The 21,164-nt window shown below is 41.7% G+C and overlaps 1 protein-coding gene across 2 annotated transcripts in view; it reads right to left on the minus strand.

Moving 5' to 3' along the window:
• The window catches only part of RBFOX1 (RNA binding fox-1 homolog 1), a 1,145,409-nt gene extending 1,126,681 nt beyond the window's left edge, over positions 1 to 18,728 (minus strand). Inside the window, exon 1 of one of the 2 annotated variants that reach the window (XM_039732124.1) lies at positions 18,501 to 18,728. In XM_039732124.1, the coding sequence (XP_039588058.1) occupies positions 18,501 to 18,728 (228 nt within the window). The remainder of the gene's footprint in view (positions 1 to 18,500) is intronic. The other variant, XM_039732135.1, reaches the window with a different exon arrangement.
• Positions 18,729 to 21,164: the final 2,436 nt, after the last annotated feature.

The following is a 21,164-nucleotide window of genomic DNA, read 5'->3' on the forward strand; positions in this document are numbered from 1 at the left end:
GGAGGGTTCAGTGCCACTGAATCCTGGCCATGCTTCAAAGCAATATTTTGATAAATTACTTCTGCTGGGAAAGGTGCAGTTGCTTTCCTGAAATCAGCTCTTCTGCACTTTGCCCCCCTAGGGAATAAACTGCAGCAAAGGAGAGGGGTTTAGTGAAAAATCCTGCATTTCTGCATTGGGGATTGGTCTGCACTTCCCAGCTAAGAAGGGCTGGAATGTTAGATCCCATGAACCTATAAATTTCCTTTATAAAAGTGGGCCATTTAAGCTGTCTTTCAGGTCAAAAATTAATAGATTTCTCAATGATCAAAAGTGCTATTAGCCTGCAGTTCCCTCTGAATAATAGGTCACACTCCCAGGCATGTTCATTTTCCCAGTGTCAGCTGAACAAGGATCTCAGGAAAGAGATCTGAGCTGTGTCAAGCAAGGAGTAATTGATTTGTAATCTTGTTTTCCAACAGAGCACACTTTGCTAACTAGATTCTACAGGCTCTATAAAGTGCAGAGTTATAAACTTGCCATTTTTATAGCACAGAAGCCATTAATACACACATTTGCATGTTGTTAGACACCTGAGTAATAAAGTGGCTTCATAGATCAGCAAATATTGAGAGCAGGTGGTGTTTCTATGATGCTCTAACACATCCCCCAGTGAGCCCTGAGCTGTGGGAGCACGTGGCACTCAGGATTCCTCTCAGTTACTCAGCTGAGTTTTAACACAACCAAATGCTCTCCTGCTGACTGACTGAGGGACCAGAGATTAATTTGAGCCTGCTGGCAGATGAACCTGAAGCAGTCGTGCTCTCAGAACTCAGCTATTGCTTGTCAGCATTGCCAGAGCTGTGCAGGGACAGCTCATTTTGCCTCTGAATGTAACAAAGAAATCAATCCAGCAGGCAGAGACCTAAAGGGACTTGGAAATGAAGACCAAGAGCTGCAGAAGGCAGCTTCTTGACAAGGCAGTGAGCAGGTTTGAACCATGGTTTGAGTGCAAGAGGCATTTGCATCAATCTTTAAATACTGGAGGCTTGGAAACAACCTCACCCAGAGCCTGCTGAAGTTTTCCACCAAGAAGTTTCCTGATATTATTTCACACACACACCGAGCATGACCCAAAATATCCTTTATTGGAAACACCCTGCTGCAGTCCCAGACTGTGACAGGACTTTCTTCACCCACCTGTGACCCAGTGGGAAAAATCTGATTCTGCTGCAATGTGCCCAAGATTTGCTCTCCTCTTCACCAGAGCAATGAAAAAGACACCTGACTTCGAGGATGAGAGCACACCCACCCTATTTTAAAGTGATTTTTAAGTACCACAGGCTGAAGTGGAACTTACACAGTGCTGAAAGGCATGAGTGAGACAAGCCACAGCCTGTGGGAGGAGTTGTGTTCCCTTCTGTGTGACCTCACAAACCTGCCCCCGTTAGTGATGGAGAGCCAAATCAGGCTGTACAACCCTGTGGAAGAACAGAAGCAAGAAAAAAACACACAGAAATGCCTTTCTGACTCTCTAAATAGCACAGAAATGCCTTTCTGACTCTGTAAGTAGCACAGAGGCAGGCGATGCACAAGTCAGGCAAAACAGGGGTGACCGTAGAACTTGTGATGGGTTTAAAAACTGTATTAACACTCAGGGGGTTTTGAGCACATAAATGAGGAAATTTCTGTCAATGAGGAGCTACTCAAGAGCAGCAAATTACCCCTTCTGCCCTGGGGAGAAGCTGCCCAGCCCACGGCAGGCTGCTCAGGAGGGAGCCCCAGCCCAGCTGGCAGCACAGCTCTGGGAGCAGCCTGCTGCAGGGCAGGGACAGCCAGGACCTGAGCAAACAGGGGGTTTTGGTTCTAGCTGACTTATCACCCCTTTTAATTCAGTGTTCCACATGGGTTCTATTCCAAAAATGGCTTTTCAAAGGGTTTTGGGCTGGGTTGTGCAGCACATTGGTTTTTTTTTCTTTTGATAAATGGAAGTGTGGCACTTACGTAGCAGAAGCCCCAAAGAAAATGTAAAGAGGTTGGGGTTCTGTCCCTCAAAAAATGTGCTATTATTGTGAATTATTTTTTAAAATGCTAATTGCATCTGGTTCACCACTTCACAGACGGATGGAGCCTTTTCTATGAAGATGAGGCCTGTGCACAGTGAGCCCATCAATGCCACCACACAGGTCTGAGGAGCAGACACACACCAGTAATTGATGCTGAATAAGTTATATCAAGATTGTCTAGCTGTAATAGTTCCAATTATTTACTTGAGCTTCCCAAATCATCTAAATCTTTTATAAAGAGCAATGGAAGAGGAGAATTAAGAACTTGTGCAAAATGGACATTCAATCTTCATCTCAGTAAAAATTAAAATTTCTCTTCAAACATTCCAAATAGTGACAGGATTATTTTAGCATTTGTCCTCCAACCCTGCTCAAAAAAGCAAGTTAAATCCCTATGAAGCACTCAAATTCATCCTGCTTCAAATGCTCTTAAAGTTCCTAAAATTATTTTGTAAGTCTGCTGAGAGAAAGAAATGATCCCCACTTAGTGCCAGCAGCTGCACATCCCAGGTTTTGCTGAAATAGGAGGTGAGGCCACCAGTGCTGTGAGCTCACCTGCCTGGCAAGCAGAACTCAAAAATTGATAAACAGGATAAACAAAACCATTTGTCACAGTAAAGGCTGTTCTGGCAATCCATTTAAAACTTCCCTTGATTTAAAATAATTTTCTTTTAAGCAAGTATCAATGCTTCTAAGGCTCCAGTTTTTGAATCAAGTCTCTCATTAACATTTTGGTTTATTCTTGAAATTCTGTACAGCTGAAGTGATGGAATTATTTCAGAAACTCAGCTTTACTAAAAGTTCAGCTTTTCATTTACATTCTTGTGTAGCAGCTTACATTCCTGTTTGCAGTCTTACAGATAAATCTGTCACTAAAATATCACCCAAACAGCTTAAAATGTAGAAGTTAACAGAAAAACTGCATCTAAAATTGTTACTTTTATAATATGATTGAAGGCAGATTCACGATGTGAAGGGGAAAAAAAAAAAGAGGTTTACTTACAATTTAATACTTGGAGTTGGTAATCCAAGAGTAGCTTTATGATAAATCCTACATATTTCTTAGAAGATTTAGAGAGTTTCCATATATACACACACACACTTTTCTCATGCTAATTGCACAATTTCTTGTATTTCTTAGTGTTAATCCCTTGGCAAATTTTATAATGCTTAAGGTGACATTTGGCAGTTGAGTCCCCACAGATACAACTGTCCTCATTCTTACAGAAACTAATTTATTTTTTCCTCCCCATAACAGGTATGGCCCAAAGAACATGATAAGTGATAGGAATCAGCTTCATGATTATTTGATTCCTTTATTCTTCTAAGCAGGTAGTGCTGGCTGCTTTCTTTTCCCACTGCAGCCTTCCAGCATTTACAGTGGGAAGGTAGAATGGCTATTTAGTGTTTATATTAATAAAGCAAAGTAGAAGAAAGCAAACTGGCAGTGCCGCAATATAACAAAAGCAGGTTTGAAATTTAGCTCCTTAATCAATCAAGGAAATTAAAATATTCATATCTTGCAGATGAACGGGCCGTGGAGGTAGAAAGTGAGTCCTTTTTCTAATTAGCAGCTTTTCCTTGCAGCTCCCAAGTCTCAGGTGAGAGGCAGAAGCCTGGAGAGCTGTGCTGGCTCCTGAACACCAAACCCCCTGGGAGAGGGGACACGAAAGGACAGGGGGTGCTGAGGGGAGGCAGCAAAGGAGAGAGCCTGGGGGTTCCTAAATACCAGCATTCTAAAAACAGCTGCAGAAAGGACAGGGAGGGTGAAGCATTGATCTGTGCCCTCACTGGAGGCAGTGTGATGATGGCCTCAGCACCTGGCTTGGGTTTCAGAGCCCCCTGTCTTATTTTGGGCTGTGACCTGTCTGTGCAGATGCACACTGAGACATCTCTGATCAGCTCTCTGCCTTGCTGCCAACCTCTCAGGCCAGAACCATGCAACAGAATTCCAGCTGAACAGAGCAGTGAGACTTCCCAAAGTGCCTGCACCATGAAAGGCACTTCCAATCCTCTCAGTTCATTTAGTAATTATCAAATACTGGGGCACAGATTTACTGGGACACAGATTTACTGGGACACAGATTTACTGGGACACAGATTCCCCTGCTGCAGGCACTGGGGCTGTTTGCAGTGCCAGCCTGCCCTGTCAGAGGAGGTCACACCCACACATCTGCACCTAAGTCAGCAGTGACAATTCAGACATCTGGGCACATTTTCCAGGGAGAAATTTTTTTCCCCTCCACCTTCCTGCTGCAATGCTGGGAAATGTTTGCTTGGAAACTTCTCATCACATCCTGCTTCAGGCCTCGTGGTTTAGTTTCTGACCGTGTTCCACAAGGCACCTCCTGCTACAAGGCAGAAAGGCTTTGCTTTGTGTTGGCTGTTTCATCTCCATGAAAACCATAAAGGAACCTTCCTCAATCCTGCTGCTAATCCATAAACTGAATGAACCCACAGCAACAAAAAAAAAAGAAACAACTCATTGCATTCAAAATGAATTTGAGAATGAGGGGCAAAGTTAAACAAAGACTTTTATCTGATTGAGACATTCTCTCTTTAATACCATTTTCCCCACACACTAAAATCCTGTGTTTGGTACCAAATATAACACCCAAGGCTGCTCTTTGTAATTTCCCCAAAGACATCCTTAGAACACCCACAGAACTGAAATCACTTCTGATCTCCTGACAGCTGGGAGGGCAAAAACTAAGAACTTGTTACTGAGAAAACAAGTCATGATAAGGGAGGGAAACCTTCGGGGAGCTGCAAAAGCAGTTCAGCTCTTTGGTCTCAGTCTCACAGAGCTCCATGTTCATCAGAACCATCTGCCACCTCTGCCCAGGACAGGACAGAGGTGGAACTGAGGGCTGCCACACACACCTGCAGTACAAAATGCCACTTTCCCAGAAGAGGCAGTTATCTCAATCCAGCTCTGCTTTGCTTTCTCCCTGAACATGTTTTTAGGATTTTAAGCAATGTTAATACAATTCTGCATTGCTGTTTGAGGTGGGTTTGGTGCCTGGCTCAAGCCACCATGCTTATCCTGATGCATACCTCAGGAACTCCTAATTCAGACCTTGAAGTGATGATTTCCTTCCCCGGAACACAGAAATCCTGCTCCAACCACAGGTATCCTAATCAAGTTAAAACAGAGAATTGGGCATTTCTGAGCTCTGGGCATTTCCTTGTAGGCTCCAAAAAACCTTGCTCCTTCTGCAGCACAGCTGGTTCCTATTTTGACACTGGCTGGATAAGAGGCAGGTCAGGGATGGAAACATTTTTAAGACCATTCCACTTTGTCTGTGTGGCTTCTCAATTTCATCTTTCCCCCCGTGTGTGTAATTTTGCAGAGACCTTTGCATAAAACTTGGGTGGTTTAAGGACCCATCAGCTCCTGCTGCTCCCTTTCCTCCCAAGAGCAGAGCTCTGCCACTGCAACCATCATTTCCACAGCAAGTAACTGCAAATCCAAGCACAGATTGTGCCCCCAGGTGAGGGACCAGCATCAGGAACAGATCACTCTTCAAAATGCCATTTTCATGCAAATGCACAGTATAGTAAAGAACAGGAAAAAATTAAACAGAAGAAAACAAACATCATAACTCATTTAATGAAATGTTTCTGTCAGTTCTGCAGAAAGTATCAGGGGCCTCAAAGTTTTGAGCATAAAAAATCAGATTCTGGCTCAGGTCTTGGGAGATTTAGGAGGATCCCACTGTCACTTCTGGAGTTGCCCTCTCAGTTTAAGAGAAAACAGAATATGTCCACTAGGTGTTATATAGGAATCAGCCAGCTTCCTTAAGGCAAAACTAAAGAAATCAGATGCTGTGTTTGCAAATCAAACTCTGCTGCAGTCATATTGAAAAATTAATTTGAAGGTGGGGGAGTCTGCCTGGCCTTTGCAGGACTTTCTGGCACTGAATGAAAAAAATTTACATTGAATATATAAAGTCACCTTTAAGCTGTAGCTTATCAGCCCTTCAGAAGAAATTGGGCTTTTATTACCAGCAATACTAAACACATTTCCTAAATTTATATGAACCTTTCATCAGAGAAACCCATGGTACTTTTCAAAATAAGTTTTAGTTGAACCTAATGGAGATGTTCTTGTTCAACTTCTATTGTTGATGCTTAAAAATGGCTAATCGTAGTATATGAGAATTTGAACTACTTGTTATTGGTGGTGCAACTAATTCTTGGAAAATTGTGTTCAGAAGATGCTTTTGGAGTCAGGAGATCCTTGATTGAGCTAATATAACTAATATAAACATTAAAATAGTATAGTATAATATAATAATATTTATAAGATAAATAATTTAAATACTATAAATAAGTATAATATCCTTAATATAAATATATTATATATATATATAACTAAAAACAAAGAGATTTTAACTTCTTTCTAAGTCAAAGATAGAAGAGGAAAATCAACATGCAAAGAGAGAAAACAAAACATTAGTCAGAGCCACAGCCACATTACTCTTGGTGATTTCCTGAGGAGGAATGGATCTTGGGACAGCACACACTGACCCAGTGCCACCAGGCACAGCTGACAAACATCACCAGTTAAACTCTGCAATGAGCACCAAGTTCTGTGAGCATTGTCAAGGACCAAGCAAAGCTGCTGAAATAAACCCTGACATTCAGCTCCAGTGAGACACAGGTCTCATCCTGTGCTGCTGTGATTTCCTTGGCTTCAAGGGAGCATCAAGAACACTGAAGCACCTTGGGAGCTCCACAACAATTCCCTGAATTAGTTCCCTCTCTCCTCAACACCTCTGAGAAAAGCAGGTTCTTTCCCCAGTTTATTCCCTCACATTTTGTTGGTATTCCCCCACCAGCCAACATCTCTGCAACTGAGAGGCTTTACTTCATTAAAATACAATTACTGTGTGAGGTGAAAGCAGTGACATTTCATCAACCTGCCTCCAAATCCCCTTTAAGGTCTCTGTAAATAATAAACTGCCTTCATAAGGAAGGCTGTTCAGATGATTTTATGTCATTTATTACAGATGAAACTTGAAGTTTTTGATACTTGAAGCTGTTGATCACTTCTTTGGCACTTGAAGCACTTCACACCAGCTGCCTTTGGAGTTACTTAGCTACAAGGCACTCCAGGGAAAGTGGGTGATTCTGGGTTTTGAGTGCTGTTTTTGTGAGGAGAATGCTCTGGACACTGCCTTGGGCCAATTCCAATATTGGGACAGCAGAGAGGGCTGGTGTCACCTCCCTGACTTCACATTGCCAGTAAGGGATACACAAATGTCCATTTCTTTGGAGCAGCTCCTGAAGCTATTGCTGAGTAAATAAACAGAGTGCCACCAGTTATTCTGCTACAGACTGGGAGCCGTGGTCTCTGCCAGCTGGGACCATGCCTCACACCCCCAGACTGTCCATCCTCTGCTCCCAGGGAATCAATTTGAAAAGTTCAGACTAAAGAGGAGCAGAAAGAAAAGATCTGTGAATTTTCAAAGTCCTAGCAATCTCTTGACGTGACAGAGAATAGATTTTACACCTTGAAAGTCATCATTTTCTTCAGACAACAGCTCTTTAGCCCAAAAAGGGGGTCAGTGATTGAGAAAGTCAAAACTTTTGTTTCTAGGCACATTTCATTTCCAGGATACCTCAGGTCATTAGAATTAGACATTCATCAAGGAGGGCACTTTGCACTCTGAGCTCAGAAGAAGAAAATATCCTGGCAATTACCAAAGCAGCTCCAAGGGTGTGCACACACCTGCACAGTCACATCAAACACACACACCCAATTCCACTCTGCAGCTCTTCTGCTGCAGCATTCAGATCCCAATGCTGATTTAGTAATCTCTAGCAGCTTCTCCAGATGAGGGGCTGAGGAACAGCACATGAAAGAGCCCCTTTCCTTCAGCAAACAGATTTAAGAGCAGTAAACCTAAAAAAAAATCTACTTTAGCAATTTAAGTAAATGTTAATTTTACAAAAACAAGCTTTATAAAGATGAACAGATAAGAGGATGCTATCATTTGTGTATGTGGAGTTCTAATGAGAGAACTGAGCAATTGGCATGAAATATCAGGAATTACTGATTGATATTTTTTTAATGAGGTTTTTTAAGCAGAGATTTTACTCTGTGGGATTATGGTTTTTTCCCCAGTGAAAAAATAAACCAACAGGAGGGAAAAAAAAAAAAAAAAAAAAAAAAAAAAAAAAACACCCCCCTTAAACCAACAGGAGAAAAAAAAAAAAAAACCAAAAAAAAACCACAAACCCATGCCTCTGTCCTCTCAGCACCACCAGGCACTGACTTTGCTAAGCTTGTGCAATAGGAGTTCCACAAATCAACTCCCCAGGCTGGGAGAACCTACCTCTCATGTTGCAGTCTATATTATAATATAATAATACAATATATTATATAATATATAATACCATACAATGCAATATCATTTCTATATGTCAATATATAATATATCAATATAAATATATTATGTGTGATAATATATTAATAATTATTCTTTATATTAATATAATAATACTATAATACTATATACTGATATATTATGTTATACTGATATATTATGTTGATATATAACCTGTTACATATTAATATATAATATTTTAATATAATATTATAACATCATGTAGTGTTTTGGCAGAGACAACACTGACACCGCACAAACACCACTGAGAGAATGTTATTATGACACAGGAGAAAACAGAGTCTGCCAGGAGAAAACAGAGTCTGTCAGAAGAAAACAGAGACTGCCAGGGCTCAGCCCAAACTGTTCCCACCTCTTCCAGCCCTGTTCTCCACCAGAGGTGCCAAGAAACAGCCAGAGCTGTGCCCACAGCTCCAGGGAGCTCCTCTCATCCTGCTGATGGTCCCTGACCTCCCTGTGCCCACCCCAGAGCCCCAGGGGTGATTCCAGACCCCTCCAGGGCAGATTTCTGTTCCTGGCATTCAGACTTCCATCAATCTCACTGCAGCACACAGCACTGGGGCTCTCCTGGTCCCTTCCCAGCACCGTCACACCCTCCCCCTGCAGTGACCAGGCACCTGCAGGCCCATTGCAGGGTCTGAAATTTATTTCAGCCACGCAGCTGGGCTTTTTCTGGGCGTTCTTTCCTCATTTTGCTTTGGTGCAAAGCTCCCCTGCTAACCATGCACACTGCACACACCCCCAAGGGAGCAGCCTCAGCACCCTCCAGACACAGAGACCACTCAGGGGCTGAGCCACAATTATCCAAACTGATAAGGGTCCTGGGAAGTTATCACTGGGTGGGGCAAAATTCGTTTGCCAACAGATAACAAGATATTAATTTCATTCTGATTTTTTCCCTCAGTTACATAATGATTTTTTTTTTTAAATCAAAATTGAGCAACCACTACGAAGTACAAACATACAGCTTTATATTGGTTTGTGTGCACAGCTACACAGGACACTTTAAAATGAATTAAAACTAAGCACATAGTGGGGGGAAAAAAGGAGCAGGAGCAAAGTCATTCCAATTAAGATGCCTCTGCAATTAACATCCCACAAGGATCTGTTCTTCCATGAATATTATTCAGTGATTTTTTTTTTTTTCCCAGTGAATTGGAAAGAGAGTATGTATAAATCAAGGCACTGGTAATTTTCAGACAATTTTAATCAAATTGCAGTCATAAATTCTGGGCTTGTCTGACAAAAATACACTTCCATGTGGGCAAACACAGAATGTTTTGTGGCATTGGCAGCTGTTCGTAAGTGAGCCTGGAGCCCAGGCCAGAGCAGTACCTAAACCACTGATATATTAACAGGGGACATCCAGCAGAATCAGCTTTCTGCAAAAATGTTGAACTTGCAAAGAGCCAGCGAGGGCACGGATGAATTATTTCAGATGGGGAGCACAGACCTGCAGCATGGAAAACAAAGCTCATGCATCCAGATGCTTGGCTTATCCAGGAGGAGGAAATGAGTTTATTCCCATCATGGGAGTCAATAACATCTGGTGCAAAACAATCCACTCAGGCTGGGATGAGCAGTTGGGCAAATTCCAACTCCAGGCAAGGATTTTTACTTTTATTCTAAGAATAATTATCTACAGCAAGAAATTTACCTGGAGACTTGAGGAATTGTCCATGACCTGAAGCCTTTAATCAACAGTGGCTGTTTTTGTAAAAAAATCCATTTTCTAGCTCAAACAGAATTTAGGAAGATGGAATTAACTTTCACCAGAAGCCAGGGTCTAGCAGTCAATTCTAGCCTTGAAATTTAAGAAGGATCTGAAGATGGGTGGCCAGGAACAGCAACCTTTATGTAACATGTGTAACACAACACTGGCTAATTAGAAGAAAATATTGCCACATCACAAAAAACAATTGGTTTTGTGCCTTCAGGAGATGGAAACCAGCCTATAGTGAGAGAAAGAAATTTTGTTCTGCTGCTTTTCCAAGAATCAGTCTTTTTTTTTTTTTTATTGAGCTAATGCAACAGTTTTCTGTAATGTCATTATTTATTTTAAATTAAGTAAAAAGTGATTAATTGCTCAATCAGAATTCCTTCCATCTCATATGGACTCTTGTAATTCACAGACAGTTTCTAAACATAACAGTCAATGATTCTGCCCTCTGGAGACAGTGAAAAAGATTAGAGTTTTTAGTTGAAATAAATATTTTAGTGAATGAAAAAACAACCTCTCAGCATTTTAGAACAGATGTTACTTCCCCAGTGCATTATTGATAAGAATGTTTAATTTCCATTTAGTTGTGGCCCAACTCAAGGAACTATGACAGTCTCAGTGTGGTGACTTCATAATTTTACATACTAAATCCATTTCTAATTTTTTGTGATTAGCCTTCATTTTGTGGAAATTAACATTCCCTGAAGATAATGCATGTTGAACACACAGTATAACTCAGCTAAAACAGGAATTTACCAAACTATTCGTAGAGAGTAAAAGGAATGGAAACTTTGTGAGAATTTGTTAATTTTTCACCATCTCATTATGCTTCAGGGTAATCAATATCATGAAAATAATTACAGGAGCTGGGGAAATGCAGAGCCCCTTCAGTGCATCCCTTCATGGCTGATCCTGTGCTGTCCTTGCTCAACATTCAAGGGAAAACAGAACCCTGGAAAACACAGAGCCCTTCTAAGTCTGTGCCAGGGCTGATTCCGTGGTGTCCCTGCTCAGTTCTTGTTAGGAGCCTGCACAATCCTTGGGCACCCAGCAGCTTCTCTACCTCACCTTTCCACTTCTGCCCAGTGACCAACTCAGTAAAGAAAGATCTTTTTATGAAATGAGGGATCAGAGCTGTGCCCTTTCCTAGGGATCCTAAAGCCAAATCCCTGTGCAGTAGGGCTGACATCCAATATATTGGAATATATTCCAACATATTGGAAACATGCGGGGGAAAGAATAGATTGTATAAGAATTATTGTGCTCATTAAATCCTTTTCATTTAAACAAGTTTTGCTTTTCAGGCTGGAATGGAAGTATCCTTACCAAGGACTGCAGACACTTCTCATTGATTTGTGAATCTTAGATGGACCTTTATTAATTATCAGTACAACTAATTGAGAATTACTTCATTATCTAGCACTTAGAGTCACCAGGTTAATTCACTCAGCTTTTCCTACACCAAGCTATTTGAAGTTTGCTGGCAGTGACCAACTGGCTCACAAGTGTTGGACCAGTTATGCCCATTTTAAAGTGCCAGAAGGAAAGAGATCAGAACATGAGACAACCATCAGAAGCAAATGTTCTGTAATCTGAATTTAAAGGGTGAGATCCTTTCTAGTGTAGACAAGATTGCCTGTAATTCCTTGGGCTGTTTAAGAAGTGCACAGTGAAAGTATTCAAACATCAGAACACATTAAGTGCATTCCTGAGGGGGAAATTACATGGGTGGCAGTGCAGCAGATCCTGCAGCCTAATTTAATGGAACAGAATAGGCAACTCTTTAGTAATAATGCATCCCAAATGAGTCTGAACATTGAGTACTCCACAGGAAAGGGACAGCCAGTGAAGTACCAGCCTGATTCCATTTTCAATTTTTGCATAGCTTCTGGGCTTATTCCTTATTGTTGTAGTGAAGGCTAATGACTAAGACTGCAAATATTTTAAAAAACCAAAGTAAAGTAAATAATTTTATTAATCTTTAAATCACAGAGACTTGAAATAAAAATGTTTTCCTGGCTGACATTGGCATACAGAAGGAGAAAGCATAGCAAATGAGAGCAATATATAAATATCTTAATTTCATATCTCCGCTAATTCAACATAGATCACAAATGTCTTCTTTTGCACTCTGGAAGATTTTAATGCATTTGTAATTTCAATCAAAAGTAATAGTCCAGTCACTCTACAAAAATTGTAATATTAGGCAATTGATTACTCAGACTGGGATAGAAATGCTCCATGAATGTTCCTTATCAGTGAAATTGAACTTCCAATGAGTAAGCACAACTGGCCAATGTTGCTCTTGGTTGAAATTGCTTGTTGAAAACAGGCAGTTATTTGTTGAATTAAATTAAAATTCCCTCATCACAAAATAATAGGATAATGCACACCAAGCCCTTAGTTTTGCACACTTAGCCCCTGCCATCTAGTGCAGCTACAGGGAAAATGGCAAAACAAGGTCATTGATAAGGGTCTCTTTCTGCTGCCTTTCCTTGTCTCAGGCAATTCCTTGCTGCAATTATTCCTGCTCAGGCTGCAGTGCCATTGTTTGCTGACAGTTTGCTGACACCAGCCAGAGGTTAACAGGAGGATGAATCAGTTTTAGAGAGAACATTTCCCTTCAACTTGTTCTTGTTCTTGGAATCAAGTCCAAACCAATTTTGATTTATCCACACCTTTCTACCAAAGCCCTTTTACTCTGATTTAGCAAATATTCCTGTGGAAGGAACTCCAGCACCTTGTATCAATACCACCACTGACTTCTAAAGAATTATCATCTCCTTTCTTCCCTCTTCCAAAGGCAAATAATTATGTCTCTGTCCTGGATCACAGAACTTGATTGTGCTCTGAATCAAAACAAAAGCAGTAATTCCAGCATCTATCACAGTCTGCCTAACAAGTCAATAGATTAAATCCTGAAGTTATCCTATAATTAGGTAATCAGACCCAGAAAAGGAAAGAGAGGAAAGGCAGATGCAGTCTGGAACACGTTCCAAATGTCCTGCTCTTCAAAACACTTTAAATTTATGGTGCTCTCCTAAACACATCCATTCCATAATGTCTGAGGACAAAAGGAACTCAATAGATTGAAACACTGTTATAAAGAGGAGAGAAAAAGAACTAAACCACAGCCTTGACAGCAGAATGGTTCAATCTGCTCAGAACCCTGAGAGTCAGAAATCAGCACCTTAAATTGGACTCAGTCCAGACAAACCCACCATTCCAGTTCCTCCCTTCTCAAACACATTTCCTCTTTAAAGTAATATTTGTAAATGCAATCATGATCACAAAGCCATACACACACAAATCAGGTTTTGTAATAAACCAATGTAAGAAGGAAATAAATGTCCTAAACCAGAAAATCTATGAGAGAAACTGCACTAACATAGTGAAACCTTGTGTGGCAATGCACAGAAAGGATAAACTGCCAGCCTTCAGATCCAATTCCTACACTTCCTTCTATGTTTTATGCATGCATTTAATGAAAAAACCCTGAGTTATTGAGTAAAAAATGACTTTAACCCAAGCTAAACATAAGAGATAAAAAATGTGCATTTCGCTCATCAAGATTAACACCATTCTCAAATTCAACACCTGCTCATGTCTTTGTTATTTACCCCAAGCCCTCCCAGGACAGCAGCTGACACTGCTGAAGGCTCACACTGGAGTTGTGCAGTGAATCCAGATGGGGCTCAGTTCCTACATCCACACCTGGTCTTGACAGAGCTTTTAATATCATACCATGGACCCAGACCATCCTTCCAACAAGGAATTTTGTCTTGAGCTGAAACTCCAAGTTCATATCCTAATCTCTAGAAAACCCTTCCTCTCCTCCTTCAATGATCAATGTGTGTTTCTCAGCTTTCCAAGGTATGTTATTCTACAGTTTAGGAATACTCAAATTACTCCAAGTAATGACAAGTACAATTTGTTCTCTGTGCAAAGACAAGGGCATTGCATAGCATGTCACATCCCCCCATCTAAACTGGGTTTACAATTCCATCAACATCTGAGATTTAGAAGGCTGGATCTGTCACACGATACAAGTGTGGTGTAGTCAATTCTTCAGAGCTGATCAGCAAAACCAGTTTTCCCCTCCGACAAAAATCCTAAGTACTTTTTCAGATACTTTCCTCACCATTTCTTTTACAACATGACAGTCCCCAAACTGAATAAAGATATTGCTTCTGATGTTAGCAACAAAAAGTTGCATTCTTTTCTTCAAGGTACCATTTCCTCCTTCCTAAGTACTCACAAAGGCATGTAAAAAAAAAATTTAAACAGTACAGTAATTCACAAATGCATTCTAGTCATTCTGAAAGTTGTTTAAAAGGTAAAAGTTCAAACTCTCTCCTGGCTCAGGTGACATTATAGATAAAAACACAGTTTAGGAAGGTGTGTGCTGTGGGAACACTACAGAAGTCAAACCAAACCGAGGAAATTTAGTCTTCTTCTCTAAACTTGGCACAAATATTTATGGGGGGAAAGTTTGGATCATAACAAAGGAAGCCTTGTGGATAGAGAAATATCTCTGCTCCAAAATCCAAAGGCATATGCAAAAAGAGTTGGTTAAAGAGAGACAAAGAAGGACTATTCTTAAAAGACAAAAATGATGCATGGATCACAAGGATCCACACTCTTGATGATCACTTGTGGGTAACTGAGTCTCACAGAGTTACTCATGGGTAACTATGAGTCTCATACAGTCACTCATAGGTAACTATGATTCTCACAGAGTTACTCGTGGATAACTATGAGTTTCACACAGTTACTTGTGGGTAACTATGAGTCTCACACAGTTACTCATGGGTAACTATGAGTCTCACACTGTTACTCGTGGGTTACTATGAGTCTATCTCATGTCTGTCAGCCCAGGAAGAAGTCAGCACTTGCATGTTTAATTCCTCCCATTTCAGGAAATACAGCTTTAGCCTGATTGAACAATTTCCAGTGTGTGGTCAGGGGTAGGGTGACAATCAATGCTGTGGCATCACAGAGCTGACAGCTGTGCTCATCCCCCAGGCACACAGCTGGGGATGGAACTCTCCAGAGCAGCTGGTTAAAGATGTTTACCCAAACTCTTGATGAAAAGCAGTGACTCACCAGCTCTCCCCAAGGCCAATTCCCCACCATCTGCACCCAGTGAAGGGTTTCTCAAGTTGAACCTCACTACAAGGACTGCAGGCCCTAGGTTTGAAGCAAAGGCTTCATCCTGATGCTCTGCCAGGAAAAAAAACATCACAGAAGTGACAATTTCAGGGCCTTGGACTGTGTGATCCACACCTGCCACGAGCAGATTCCTCATCATAATGAAGGCAATAGAAAGAGAAAGCAAGAAATAAATTATTTTAATAGATACCCAAATTAACAGTTCCAGTTTCACCCCTGTGTCTTAGGTTGGAAATGTGGGTGTGTATTCTATTTGCCATCTGTTATTTTTTCTATTTTTATTTTTCTTTCCTAGTAAAGAACTGTTATTCCTATTCCCATATCTTTGCTTGAGAGCCCCTTAATTTCAAAATAATAACAATTCAGAGGGAGGGTTTTACATTTTCCATTTCAGGGGAGGCTCCTGCCTTCCTTAGCAGACACCTGTCTGTTCAAACCAAGACACCCTATTACTGCATTAACCAGTCCCCAGCACAAGGGAAGGAGCCACTCCAGCTGCTGCTGCCAACCTGCTGCTGGCAAATGCAGCCCCTCTGTGCCAAGGCAGGGAAGGGAGCTCTGTCCATGGGCACAAAGATCCTTCTGCACAACCAACCTGTGCCCAGCAGCAGCTCCTGCTGCAAACTCAGGATGCCAAGGAAATGCCCACATCACTCCAGGAGCATAAAATATACATTGTGTCTGCATTCTCCAGAATCCAAGATTCCATAAGTGGAATAATGAGCTGGAGCAGCTGACCAAGGTAGAGTTCTTCCTTCTGAACCCAAGAATGATGTTGGATGAGGTAAATAGCAGTGGAATAAACAGAGAAATAGCACACACACTGTGCTGATTTTTTATTACGAGTCCAAAAATGAGTCAAAGCCTATAATTTCTTTTAAATGTCCTTCTTTAAAGTGGAAGACATAATGGACTATTAGGAAATGTTCCTCCAATGCATGCATTGATTACCCATACCACTATACCTATAAAATAAAGATTCTTCTAAGCACAGAAATGAAGTCATTCCAGTGTTTCCTAAGGGCACACAGTCCATCTTCTCCAGCAGCTTGCTCTCTACAAGGTGACAGGTACTTACAGCCATTGTTGAACAAGCTTTCATTGCTTTGAGAAAAAAATTTATGTTAACAGAATTTCAAATGTCACCTAATTAATTTCTAACAATGCCTACAAATCAGACAGATTTAAAAGAGAAGGGCAAAAATATTACTGTAACTTTACAGCAAATTCAGTGCAACATCCCAAGCCAGAACCCACTCAAGTGAAGGGAAAGAAGAGCTTCACTGAGCTTTGATGAGTTCTGAATCAAACTCAGTTTAATTTAAGATTTACTATAAGAACAATTATTTTATTATAAAGACTATTTAAGAATTGATTTTGGGAAAGACAAGCAGTGAAATAATTGTTCATTAACTGATTTGCTTTGTTAATATTTTTAACAATCCCCTGATGAAAAAACAGAGTGTAAAGTTGGAGAAGCTATACCAGGTCCTTGAAAGGACAAAAAAAAAGGACAGGTATTACCAAGCACAGAACTCTACTGCAGTAGCAGAACCTAAATAAGGGGCTAAACCAGGCATCACAGATGGGGCAGAGCCCAGTGATTCAGGTATGCATCATTGTCTTATATTCTGCATGATCCTTTAAAATACAAAGTCAATTTATTCACTTAAGTCTTATTTTTCAGTAACTTCCTCATCAAAAAGACTTTTACCCCAACTCATAGTGGTGTTCACTTCTAGATATTTATCACAAAGTAGAATGGATTTAAAACCTTTACTCTCAGGTGGAAAAGGGGGAAAAAACAGCCAAAAGCAAGAGCTGTGATTTGAGCAATTAATGTGCCTGTAATTTGCACTTATTTTGGGGAAAATAAGTCTCTGCCAGAAGTGGTGTAAGAACAGGAGTGGTACTTCACTGCCTGAGAGTTAGCAAGAACCTAACTTCATACAGCATTGGAAACCCAAACCACAGAGCAAAGTGCAACTCTGCAGTTACATGGCTTGATAAAAGATTTCTGCTTGGAAAAACAAACCAACACCCTACACACATTTTAAATACTTCTGTAGCTCGGGAAAACTGTTGCATTTAGATATTACTCTTTCACCAAGGAGCCAAATAAACTATCTTTCAAATGGTTTAAAAATGTAAATCCTACCGAAGCACTGGGCATCTACTTAGCTCCTCATTTGAAGAAGCATGTCTGAATTCAGGCTATCAATCCCAGGAGAGAAAACAACCCACATTTCAGAAAACTTCTGGATAAAATCAGTGCACTGAAACCTCCAGCAGCTCTTTAGTGAGCTCTCCAGCTACTCTCCCCCTATGACAACTCACACAGCAAACATCCTCCACCCCAGTTTCCACTGTCCCCACCACCCTCCCCTTGTATTTCTGACTGAGGGAAGCAGCCAGGATGTGTGGAGGAAAAGTACCTGGCCCAAATTGCACCAGGAGGGGCAAAGCTTCAGCTGGCTGGGCATCCAAACCTTCTCCCCCTGTGCCCCGAGCTCTCTGCTGTGCCTCAGGAGCTGCTGACGGGCACAGGAGCTGAGCTGAATAACCAGGCAGCAAAGTTACCCTCGTGTAAACATCTGCCAGTGCTGATGTTTATACAGGCAGCTGCTCAGCAGCTCTTCTGTGGCAAAATCTCACCAGATGAGATCTCTAACCACCCATTCTCCTCCTCTCCTGGCGGCTCTACCCCCATCCCCAGCTGTAAAACAGTGCTACTCAACATGAATGCACTTCAAAGTCTGAATGGACAGACTGATAAACAACCCAAACTGTCCAATTCAATGCACCCATCCTTGCCCAATTACTAAATGGATATTGGGAGCTGAAAAGCAAGTTCAGCTGTTCATATTCCTTCTCCCCATGAAAAAAGAAATCACTCCTCTGACACACACATCTTGCAAGCAGCTGATGTGAGAGCCAGATAAAAACACACATCCTGCACTAAAAAGCATGCAGGCAAGATCAGAATTAAAGAGGACTATGGTTTTGATCTCAGTGAGATGGGACACTCGATTTCATTCATCCTGCTCTTCTTCATGCCCAATTATCAACTTCAGGATGACAAATAATTTCAAAGATAACCTCCCGGCCCTTCCCCCTTTCCCTGAGCCACTGAAGATGCTCACTTACACTTTTGCCTTCACCTCCTCCTTCGGGCACGGGCTCTTCTCTGCCTGAGCAAGGCATTATTGCATCTTCTGTTGCTGCCTCCCTGTCCTTTCCAGCGGTTCCTCCTTCATTCCCCAGCTTCAGCCTCTTTCCCTCGGGCTGGGAATCATCCACATCCTCCCTTCTTATCCTGCCATCTCTGCCTCGCTGCTTCCCCGCGTCCTCTGGGCTGCCGCAGGAATTTGACATTTTCAAAGTGTTGCGGACTTTTTTTTTTTTTTTTCAGGGGAAAAAAAAAAAAAAAAAAAAAAAAAAAAAAAGGCAGCCGAAGCTGCCGTTTTGAAAGGGGATTTGGCTTCCGAGAGCTCCGATGTGCTCTCGCTCCCGTTCAAAATTCGGGTGCTGTGCGGATCCGGAGCTGTTTCTCTGCCGCCCTCTCCTGCCGGCTGCGAGCGCTGAGCGCGGCCGGAGCGCAGCTCCCCGGAGCAGCAATAACCTTTCCTGTATCGATTAGATGCACGCTGCTGCTGCTTCCAGCGCCAAAACCCCCGGATTTCTCTTCTCCCCGATCCACGGAAATTGGCTTTCCTCAAAGTACAAAATATTAGCTGCATCGTCTTTAAATTCAAATTTACGTCTGTGCCTCAGGGATGCTGAGGACTTTGGTTATACACTGGTGGTGATGCCAAGAGTAATTACCCATTAAAATGCAAAGGTGGCCTTAACTCCAAACAGCTTCTTTCGAAATAATTTCACTTCAGGTTTAGGGGTGTTTTTTATAAGCATATCCTTATTTTGCAAATTAACTTTGCACCATCTAAATCCATGTTCCACATTGTAACACAAATTTCACATAACACTCTGGTCCTACAGCTGTAGGGATGAAACTAAAATGAGATCAGGACAACCCAACAGGACATTTTGGAGGGTTTTTTTGCTATCTCAGACAATTTATTAAAAACACCACCACACACAACCAAAGGTTTGGTGCAACATTTGAACCTTTAAAAAAAAAGTAACCAAGTGCTTTGACATATAGACTGCAATGTGCTGCTCATTATTCCAATAGAGAAGGCAAGATGAAGTAGAGGCTTTTTTAAGGAAAAAAAAAGGCAATGTGTGTCCTGCTTTCTCATACTTAAGTGCTTGTAGATTTAAATGAGGCTCCTTATATCTTGCAGAGGGAAGTAAATCCCTAAGAAGCCCACTGCACATGTCCAGAGGTGTTCCAGTCAGGAGCTCAGGGACAAAACTTCAGGAGTGGTGCCCAGCCAGGTGTGGATGAATTCAACGAGTCAAACTCCATTTTCTGCTGTGATCAACAAGGTTTGTCTGGCCAGAACCCTCCAGGGAGTTAATCTGTGTCCCAGCACTGATTTCACTGGCATTATGAAGTGGGTGTTAGCTTGAGCAAGTAGTTGTGTCAATTATTGAAGAATGAACAAAGAGGGGAGGAATCAGCCATTTGAGGCACTCCAGCCAGACCCACAGGAGGCTGAGGGAGCAGTTCTGAGATCCAGGGTATCTGCACAGCCAGAACTGGAGACATTAAACATCCACTGCTAACACTGATGGTAGCAAAGGGCTGGACGTTGGTCTTTGCTAACTTGCAGCTGTAAATACTTTCAGAGCTGGATGAGCACAAACCAAGTGGGCTCAGCAGAGGAAAAATCAAGCTGAGAGGTTTTTTAAATGGTGCTGGATCAAGCCTCACATGCCTTCTAACCTGCAGTGGTCAAGTTCCACAGCCTGGCCTTCAACCTGGAGTGGTGTCCCCTTGTGAAGAGCCTACAGAAGAAACCTGCTCAGCTGATGACTGATCCTCTTCAAGAAACAAGAGGTTGTCAGCCAGAGCACAGCCAGGCAGCTACTGCAGGAAGGGTTTCACCCTAGGTGAGCACAGATTGATACAGGTCATGCCTTTCTTCTCAAAGCCATGAGTCCCCACACCCATCTAGCTCAGGAGGAAAGAAAACCATCAATAAACACCACTCAATATCCTCATCAACAGCAGCAGCAGAGACCAACAACAGGGCTTTTCTTCAAGAGTCACATACCCTAGGCAGAGCTGTTGGCTTCAACAAATCCTTCACCCTCTTTCCCATATTGTTAAAACATGACCCACCCTTTCCCATCTTTCCTTCTGCTTGAAGCTCCTGAAGGAGTTACACAACTGTTTAGATCATCTCCACCAAACTGCAAAAGCCTTTCTTATTTCAAGGGCTCATTCACCATTCAAACCTGCTTTTTCCATTACACAAGCCATTTAATCCTGTTTTCTATTTGAGCTTTGTTTATTCCTTGTTAAACTTCCCATCCTCACCTAAAATACTGAAATACAGAAATAATTCTGAAACAGAAGTGCTGTTTTATCTACGATGCACTTCAGGCTTGTTTGCACAGTAAACTGCATCAATTTCTGTTGGAGCATATCTCCATCCAAAAGCTTTGATTTCATGGAATTCAAGTGCCTGCAAAGACCTTGCCAGTTGTAGCAGTGTTTTGTTTGTGTTTGAAGTGGAAGGAGGCAGCTGCTCAGGCTGCCTCAGTGACCACCCAGCCACACAGCCCCAGTGCCTGCCAGGCACTGCTGGCTGCTGCACATCGCTGTCCCCAGATCACAGGCACTGCCAGCCTCTTCCAAATCAGAAAATAAAACACCCAATTCCTCAGGCTTGAAGCATA

This window comes from Passer montanus, unplaced genomic scaffold (assembly GCF_014805655.1).
Source record: "Passer montanus isolate IOZ18808 unplaced genomic scaffold, ASM1480565v1 scaffold8, whole genome shotgun sequence".
Lineage (NCBI taxonomy): Eukaryota > Metazoa > Chordata > Aves > Passeriformes > Passeridae > Passer > Passer montanus.